General features: G+C 43.3%; 2 protein-coding genes and 1 long non-coding RNA gene across 8 annotated transcripts in view; 2 read left to right on the forward strand and 1 right to left on the reverse strand.

The window, feature by feature from the left end:
• Window positions 1–2,807, forward strand: part of LOC106949517 (Indian hedgehog signaling molecule) — a 9,925-nt gene extending 7,118 nt beyond the window's left edge. Inside the window, exon 3 of the mRNA XM_015035796.1 lies at window positions 1,222–2,807. Within this exon, the coding sequence (XP_014891282.1) occupies window positions 1,222–1,889 (668 nt within the window). The 3' untranslated portion in view covers window positions 1,890–2,807. The remainder of the gene's footprint in view (window positions 1–1,221) is intronic.
• A 1,644-nt stretch (window positions 2,808–4,451) lies between these two features.
• The window catches only part of bin1b (bridging integrator 1b), a 12,957-nt gene continuing 8,202 nt past the window's right edge, over window positions 4,452–9,206 (forward strand). The window contains exons 1-6 of one of the 6 annotated variants that reach the window (XM_015035787.1): window positions 4,452–4,677; window positions 8,127–8,207; window positions 8,299–8,353; window positions 8,453–8,547; window positions 8,704–8,739; window positions 9,007–9,102. In XM_015035787.1, coding sequence (XP_014891273.1) covers window positions 4,597–4,677; window positions 8,127–8,207; window positions 8,299–8,353; window positions 8,453–8,547; window positions 8,704–8,739; window positions 9,007–9,102 — 444 coding nt within the window. In that variant the 5' untranslated portion in view covers window positions 4,452–4,596. The remainder of the gene's footprint in view (window positions 4,678–8,126; window positions 8,208–8,298; window positions 8,354–8,452; window positions 8,548–8,703; window positions 8,740–9,006; window positions 9,103–9,206) is intronic. The other 5 variants (XM_015035785.1, XM_015035788.1, XM_015035791.1 and 2 more) reach the window with 5 other exon arrangements.
• LOC106949518 (uncharacterized) lies at window positions 6,994–9,019 on the reverse strand. Its single transcript, XR_001425397.1, has 3 exons — window positions 8,938–9,019; window positions 7,523–7,574; window positions 6,994–7,237 (listed from the first exon to the last, which is right to left on the reverse strand). It is a non-coding gene; the product is annotated as an uncharacterized LOC106949518 (long non-coding RNA).

Consider the following 9,206-nt stretch of genomic DNA (forward strand, 5'->3'; position numbering starts at 1 on the left):
TCCCTGACCTGATCACAAGGGAAACTATCAAGTTGGTATCTTTCATTTTCATTCCGTTTTCCCTTTAAAACGAGGTCAGTGACTTACATGACCTCACCACCAGAGGGCGACAAAGCACCAAGACTGATTTAGATCAGGAGAAAAAACCTGAAGGAGTCTGGATAAATCTGAACAAGGAGGCTGAGATAAAACTGTATATATACTGTACTAACGACAATAATGATATTAATGATAATAAACTGCTCTCTCTGGCTGCTTAGTTTAGCTTTTGCAAATTTTTGTTTCAGAAGTTTTAAATTTTTTCTGGTTTCCGGTTCTGGTTGTTGGTTCTGGACTGGACCACACCAGTCTGGATTAGGCCATGTTGTTCTCTGGATTTAGCCGAGCCAATGTCACCTGAAGGCAGCAGTGAGACATTCAGGGCCTTACGAGAACAGTCACTTCCAGAAGCACAAACACCTCCAAATTGTACCTGAAGGCTTGGCTGTGCTGGTTGCTGGGAGACCAGAGGAAGTTTGAAGGTTAAACTAAAATCCATGACTCTGTCGGCCATTAAAGGTTTCCTCTGTGCCAAGTTCAAAACAAGCAGCAGGACGATGCGTTCACTGGCCACTGGTCCATTCGGTGGTGCATTCACTGGTCTGTGGCAGCATCATGGTTGGGTCAGATGGGCCGTCCCTCCCTCATAATGAAGGACTTTGAGCAACGATGAAGTTTGAGTTGCCATGGAGACCATATGATGGGAGCTCTGGTTCTGAACTGGTTGAATCTGGATCATTGATCCACTTTGCTTTGAATATACTGATTCAGCTGAACTGTTTCAGCTAGTTAGCATTAGCTGGGTTAGCATCAGCTTAATTAGCATTAGCTTGGTTAGCATTAGCTGGGTTAGCATTAGCTTCAGATTAATCTTTTTGCTTCTTGTTAAATGATTTCATATTATTTCTGAAGTTCAGGTGAAAATGAGAAAATCACCAACATATAATCAGCTAATATTACCAATATTTCCTGATTTGGGTTATAAACATAATTTCCTGTTATGATATTCAGTGTTTCCTGTTCTGGTTGTAAAATCACCAATTGGAGGAAATGGAGACATTTATTAATATTTATAGATCAGTTATTGGGTCCAGTAGGATGATTTCTATCATATCTGAACAGTTATTGATCAGAAGACGTCTTGTCCTCACAGTCTGCCTCCGTCTCTCTGTCCGTCCTCAGATCACTCCATGGCGGCCAAGGCAGGCGGCTGTTTCCCTGGAAACGCCTCGGTGATGTTGGAGGGCGGCACCCGGAGGTCCATGAGAGCGCTGCAGCCCGGGGACCGGGTCCTGGCCTTGGTGAACAGCGGCCTGGTCTTCAGCGAGGTCATGACCTTCCTGGACCGGGACCCGGACACGCCGCGGCTCTTTGTTAGCCTGCAGACTGCGGCCGGGCAACGACTCGCCCTCACTGCCGCCCACCTGCTGTTCTTGTCAGGTAGGAACTGCTCCGAGGGTGCGGCGCCGGCGGCCAGCCAGCTGCGGGCCGCCTATGCCGGCGCCGCCCGGCCCGGCCAGTGCGTCCTGGTGGAGGCCGGCGGGGCAGCGCGTCTGTCCCGGATCGTCGGGGTCAGTGTGACAACGAGCCGGGGGGCGTTCGCCCCGCTGACCCGGCAGGGAACCATCATGGTGGACGGCGTGGCAGCATCCTGCTACGCGGCGGTGGACGGCCACCGGCTGGCCCACCAGGCCTTCGCCCCGCTCCGCCTCCTGCACCGCTGGACTGGGAGCGCTGGGCACCACGGCAACAGCCTGCACTGGTACTCACGGATCTTACTCTGGCTGGGCCGGGCGATTCTGGACCCGGGGCGCCTCCATCCGCTGGGCATCGCTCAGGGCGACATGTGAGAGAAAAGAAACAAACTGGTGGTTCACAAACCGGCATCAGACCGAGACGGACTTCGTGCTGGACTGGCATCAAACATGAAGTACCACCAGCAAACAGGAAGTACCAGCAACAAACAGGAAATACCAACAACAAACAAGAAGTTCCAGCAACAAACAGGAAGTACCAGGAACAAATAGGAAGTAAGAGGAACTTTTTCTGGAGCGGCAGACATTAAACGCACTGTGAAGCAGAAATCCAGATGTAACCGTTGTCCTGACCAGATTGTCTCCATAAATTCGTTATGATAAGTCGTCCCAGGAGTTATTGCGATAAATGATAATATTGTTACTTTCAGATAATTTTTCAGTCATTTATTGATAACGGCATCATAACGCATGTTCGCCCTCTAAAGGACTAACACTCAAATTATGTAAAGAAGAGTTAACTCTAGAACTAAAAAATATTCTGAACATCCAACATTAAACAGAAATAAAAACCACAAACAACTGAAACCAGAAATAAAATTCATTATTCATAATCTTCAATCTAAATTTACCTTCACAAGATATTATTCATTAGAATTGAAATTATGGAGTTCATTTAAATTTATCAGGCGATTTTTTATGACACGCTGTCATACAATCAGTCAGATGCTTTTTGAGTTGCGTTGTAACACAGACTGCTACAGGAGCGACCGGGCTGGCTATAGAAACCAGGATGAGTTCCAACGTTTCATTTTCTTCTGGGATCAACAAAGTTTTTTAATTATGAAGTGATTCATTATTTAAACACAAGAATTATTTATGTTTGTGTATATTGTGTAAATTAGCTAAACCAGTATTAGCTGGTATGATCCTGGCCACCAGGTGGCAGCAAAATGATTCAATTGTCCCGTTTTAATCCACATTAAGATACTTTATTTTAACCCACACAGGGTTTAGAGTTTCAAACATCACAGGTTAACTCCAGATTAACTCCAGATTAAGTACCTGCTTAATTTAAAGTAAAACCTAATTTGACCTGAACACAATATTGTATTTTAACTTCGATCAGATCAATTTAAAATCAAATTATTTTTCATAGCTGAAACAGATTTGGAGTCATTAAATTTTTTTTAGAGTAAATTAATGGAAAAATTATTTTTACTAGAAATAAACCAACAACCTGAAAAAAGATTCATTAAATTCTGTTTTTAAAAATTAATTTCTAATTTTCATTCATTGTATCAGAACTTAAGTCACTTTCAAGCAAATAAACAGAATATATTAATATTTAAAGCTAATTTATAAAACAGATGATTTAATGAATTCAGAAGGATTTTGATTCATGGTGAGAAGTTTGTAAATATTTACCCCATGTTAGGAAAAACATTTACATTAAAATCCCTTCATGTAATATTATTATTATTGTTGTTGTTGTTGTTGTTGTTGTTGTTGTTGTTATTATTTTTGTTAGAGAAAATATTTATTTTTTTTAATTAAATTGTGGAAATGAGTTGTGTTGTTGTGTTTATATATCTGTGGAAACAAAACCAGTAAAAGTCAACAGATAAACTGTTGATGATGTTGATGATATTAAAGATGATGATGAGGAGGAGGAGGAGGAGGGCCCGGTCCAGCCCATATGGGGCCCACTGATCCTTATCAACAGTGAAACAGAATATGGGATTCCGTTCTGATGAATCAGAAACTTTAAAATCATTAAAACTAGAAAATCCTGATCTGAAATCCAGTCCATGTTTTCATCCTGATCTGAAATCCAGTCCATGTTTTCATCCTGATCTGAAATCCAGTCCATGTTTTACAGATTTAATTTTCTTGTGTGATTCAGATCTGAATCATCTGAAGGAAACGCAGTGTGGGAAGCAGAAATACCTTGGAGCAATGCTACCAGGCACTCTATCGCTAGCATTAGCGATAGAGTGCCTGGTAACAATAGCCTGCTACCAGGCGATAGCATTAGCAAGCAGCTAGTGTTAGCAAAGGAGCTAGCATTAGCAAAGCAGTTGGTGTTAGCAAAGCAGCTAATCCAGAAGCACCATTCTGTCCACTGACTGGCTCTTGATGCTAGCCTGTTTTCAGTATTAATGCATATTCAGGAACATCTGGTGTTTTAACAGCTATTGCTAGCAGTGGTTAGCATTCAGAGGAAGAATATCTGGTGTTTGAACAGCTAATGCTAGCAGCTGTTAGCATTCAGAGGAAGTTTGAGGAGCCTTTGGGGTTTGCGGCGTTTCTGTCCTGAATTGAGCTGCTAAAGATTCTGATGATGCTAAGCTACGCAGCCTCTCCATCAGCTCCTACTTATAGAGTGAAACTCACGTAACATCTGCTTATAGATCGGACCCCTGCTGACCCGCAGCGGCCCAGAATGCAACAGGTGTCGGCTAATAATAAAGACACTCTGCGCCTTTAAGAGGCTGATGGCTCAGACTAATATCTGCTGAACTTTGAGGTGATTAAGGAGGAGAGTTTGGAACCTGCTGCCTCTCTCTCTTTTACACACACGGACACACACACACACACACACACACACACACACACACACACACACACACACACACACACACACCCAGGTCGGATTAAATTACGCCCTGCGCCTTTAAGAAGCAGTCAGGAGGATTAGAGTTACTGTCCGAGTCGCGCACCGCAGCGCTTTTGCCGCAGAGAGCAGCGCCGTTTGTCCGCTGGTTCTCCTGCGTGGATCGGGTCCACTCCACGCTGCGACATGGCCGAGCTGGGGAAGGGCGTAACGGCCGGGAAGCTGGCCCTGAACGTCCAGAAGAGGCTGAACCGGGCCCAAGAGAAGGTAGGAGGCGACCCGGGGTCAGGGAGACACTGGATCCCCGGTCCGGTCCGGTTCGATTCGGTCAGACTACAGCTGGGTCTGAGGCGGAACCAGGACCAGAACCAGAACCAGGGTCCATGATGGGAACATTTTGGGTTCATCTAAGATTAAAAGTTTATTTCTGATGAAATTTTAAATATTTTAAATAAAGTTTTATCTGTTGAAACCGAAATGTTTCAGATTAAAAGCTTCTTAATAAAATACATCAAATTATTCCATCCATCAACGTTCCAACACTAATGTGTGAAACATGGTGTTGGCAGCATCATGCTGTGGGGAAGATGGATGAGGAAAAGCTGCAGCAGATTCATGGCATGGAATAGCCTAGTCAAAGCCCAGATGGTGAGATTAAAGTGGGATGTTTTCTGACTCTTTCCAGCGTTTGAGGGATGAAAACGATTTGGTTCATTTTGGCGCGGCGTGGCGCGATGCGATGTGATGCGATACAGTGGCTCAGGTGGAAAATGTTTGGAGACTGAGATCAGCTGAGCCTCATCTGGGAAAACAGCCTAGTCAAAGTCAGTGAATACTGAGTTTCTACTATTCAGGTTGCTATGGAGATCCAACCAGGTCAGAGGTCAACAGAGCTGAACGCCGCAGCATCACATCAGAGATAACCAATAATCTACCAATTAATCGATTATCTGATGATTAACTTTCTGCAGATTTTTAAACATTTTTATAATTTTACAAATTAATAAAAATAAACAGGAACAGTTTTACTTTCTGATGAATCTGTGGATGGTTATTGATTATTGATTAGATGATCGATAACCGGATGGGATCAATAGCAGATATTAGCAGAAGCTAAAGCTAGCAGAGCTCTGCTGAACAGATTTATTGATTTGCTCCAGTTAATAATCAATTATGAACCGGTTGTTTAATAATCTATAAATGTTTCCTCTGCGGTTCTGATGGTTCTGATTCGTCTGAACATCAGCAGGTTGATGACCTACCAGGGGGCGCCGTACCGACCAGCTCTTCCTCCTCCTGCTCCTCTTTCTCACTCAGCAGGAATAATAATCTGAATTTTTCTCCGTTTTATGATTTTTAAGGTGAATTTTAGAAACTCTTAATTCTGTCATTATATTTACGTTTTTAAAATGTTGAAATTTTTTAACGACGTTTAAATAAATAAGAAAAGTTTAGTTTCCTTTTGACACAATTCTCAACATATTTTCAGTTTTTATGACAAAATGAACTTTGAGTCTTTTCTTAAAAATGATTTTAGCTCTGAAACTTCAGCAGCATAAAGAGGAATCTAAGCATTATTTTATAAATGTAATAAAACATTCATGTCAATATTAATAAACTGTAATAATAATAATAATAATAATAATAATAATAATAATAATGAAATCATTTTGTTTCATTACCACTGAAAATGTTCTCTGGCTGCTAGCTTACCATCAATGCTAAAGAAGCGGAAAGTTTAGTGGAAGGAAAATTTTTCTCTTAAACTCTGGCCTGATTTCTGAAACATGAAGCTAATACTAACTGATCTGTGGATTAAGATCATCTAAAATTATTCCAGATTATTTCAATCCTTCTGGATTAAAACATTTTCAACATTTTATCGTTTTTTTAATCAACATTTTCACTTTAATTCAATTAATTCAAATTAGAGACATTAAATATGAACAGGTTCATGTTTAGATAAGATCAATAAGATCAATGAGTCAAAAGTTTTAATAAATTAAACTACAGAGGAAACAGTTATGATTCTGGTCTGGGAGCTGAAAGCAACAGGCTTCACTTGTCATTCACTTTTTAAAAAGAAAGTTTACAGGATTGTGAATGAAGGAAATACTGCTTAGCATTAGCGTTAGCTTCTGGTTCTTGGACTGAAGCTGTTTTTTCATGCTGAACTTGAACTAGATGGCGGGAATGAGACATTTAAACCTGAACTGTTCCCAGACTGAACTCGGTTCTTAAAGCTGCGGTTTTCCCTCATGGTGAGCTCCTGCTGACTGCTGTGCAGCCACATTCAGGCTGGTGACCTTTGAACTCTTTTAGATTGATCTCCAGATTTCAGATTTTCCTTTCAGCTGATCGTTGTAAACGTTATTAGTTATTGATTGGTAAATGGAGCGGCTCTGAGCAGAGAAGCTGCCCTCACATGGACGCCGTCCTGCAGCTGTCCTGCCCCTCGCCGGGTGGGGCAGCTATATTTACCCCTTAATGCCCCGGCCTGCCTGTAAATATCCCGGGGATATTTGTGGGGTGAAACCTGACCTGGGGCAGATGCCGGTTTGTTCTCCCGTCTTTGTGGAAACAGGAAATGGAGATTCAGGTCTGACCTGACGAGCAGCAGGCCTCACCTGAGTGGAGGGGTCAAAGGTCGTCCTCCTGTCCCTCTGTCCCCGGGCGTCCAGCGGAGGGACGTCCCGCCGTCCCCAGCGGATTGTGGCGCCAGCTGGTGGAGGCCATCCATGTGCAAACACTCAGGCATCTGACGGGATTATCCGCTGAGCCCGTTGCCACGGCGACGGCACAGCAACACGTCGAGGCGTCGGCCTCGCTGTGACCCGACGGGGGGGGGAGAGAGAGAGAGAGAGAGAGAGAGAGAGAGAGACAGAAAACCAGTTAGGACTCAGAAAAATGAAATATTTTGACTAAAATCCAAAAACTTTTGATCATAAGATAAACTCGTTTAAAATAGAAATAAATGCTTCAATAAAAAAGATTATAAATAAACAAACAAACTACAGAGGTGGAAAAGAAACCATCCTGACATAAAACATTTCATTATTAAATATTGATTAAAAGTTCAATTTCTGCGTTTTTATTCGATTGAATTTCTCACCTGTGACAAAACGCTGCACTCTGATTGGTCCAGGGCTGATTCCTGTTCCTCCCTAAAAGAAACAAACAAATAATAGTTTTAACTTACTATTTAATATTTAATCTGTTTGTTTCATTTTGTTCCATAAACACTAAAAAGTCACTTTATCTTTAAACTTTCAGTAAAACAGAAACTGGATCAAATAAAACAAGTGAAGCTGAAACGAGGTGACCTTTGACCTGTGAATGCCTGATGTCACCTTCACTTCTGGTTGTTTCCTGCCTGGGTGGCCATTTTGGATTCCTCCATCTTGTTTTGCTAGCTGCGTAGCTTAGCATCATGTTTCTGGTCAGCCTCTGTTGGAGTCGATTTTATTTATTTTATTTTATTTATTGTTGTAGGTTTCAGTCTCTAGTTCAGGATTCATTGGTTCCTATTTTAAATATTTAGCCTCCAGTCGATCTGAAACTTTTACAAACTAAAGACATTTTTATTTTCACTTCAGATTAATAAAACTCAAAGTTTTCATGAAAAAATAAAATGCTTCTGAGAAATATCTTCCATAAAATCACAGTTTGTTGGTCAGTTGCTCAGTGTCTCAGTGACTCAGTGTCTCCCCCTGCAGGTCCTACAGAAGCTCGGTAAAGCTGATGAGACGCGGGACTCCGCCTTCGAGGAGCTGGTGGCTAACTTCAACAAGCAGATGGTGAGCAGCAGCTAACGATAATGCTAACACTAACGCTAGCCCAGCCCTTCCTCCTGCTCCTCTTCCTCACTACCTCTGCTTTCCGTTTCAGACAGAGGGCAGCAAGGTGCAGCGAGACCTGAAGGCCTACCTGGCAGCGGTCAAAGGTCAGTGTGAAGGAGCCAATCAGACTCAGCAGCCAATCAGACTCAGCAGCCAATCAGACGCAGCTTTGCTTTGCATGACGGTTCCTGTGTCTGTTCTAGCGATGCACGAGGCGTCGCGGCGGCTGCAGGACTGTCTGGCTGACATGTATGAACCCGACTGGTTTGGAAAGGAGGAGCTGGATGCTCTAGTGGAGGTGAGACACCTGCTGAGGTTCCCGGCCGTCCTGCATGTCCCTGTGTGTCCCAACGTGTCCCTGCATGTCCCTGTAGCGTCTCTCCTGCAGTTTCTTCTTCTGCTGTTGATTCTCTGTCTCCTCTAACTGCATGCTGCTCTTCTGCTCTGCCTGAAGGAGATGATAGAGAAGGAGCTGGACAACAACCTGGAGGTACTAACTTCCTGCTGTTTGCTGCTGTTTCCTGTTTCTGAGCTCAAACTGTAGCAGGACTGAGAGACGGAACCGCGTCCAGATTAGACCACCATCATCATCATCATCATTATGTTTTCACTGAGCCAGACCCGAACCATGACACTGACAGGACCAACACTACGACATGAAACACCACAAACGACAGCAGAGGCTCACACAGAAACGTCCCGGCAGAGAGAAAAGGTTTTCCTCAGAATGTCTTCATCAACCTGTTGTCTCCTCCAGGACACGGACACGCTGTGGTTGGACTACCACCAGAACCTGACGGACAAATCCCTGCTGGGCCTCGACACGTACCTGGCCCAGTTCCCAGAGATCAAGGTGAGTCTGGAGATCCGCAGGAAGTGACAGAAAGATACAGGAAGAAAAATACAGGAAGTGAGAAAGTGACAACATGGGGCAACATGGGTGCCTAGTTGCTGAAG

This window comes from Poecilia latipinna, unplaced genomic scaffold, assembly GCF_001443285.1.
Source record: "Poecilia latipinna isolate Pla-1442-1.1 unplaced genomic scaffold, P_latipinna-1.0 Scaffold348, whole genome shotgun sequence".
Lineage (NCBI taxonomy): Eukaryota > Metazoa > Chordata > Actinopteri > Cyprinodontiformes > Poeciliidae > Poecilia > Poecilia latipinna.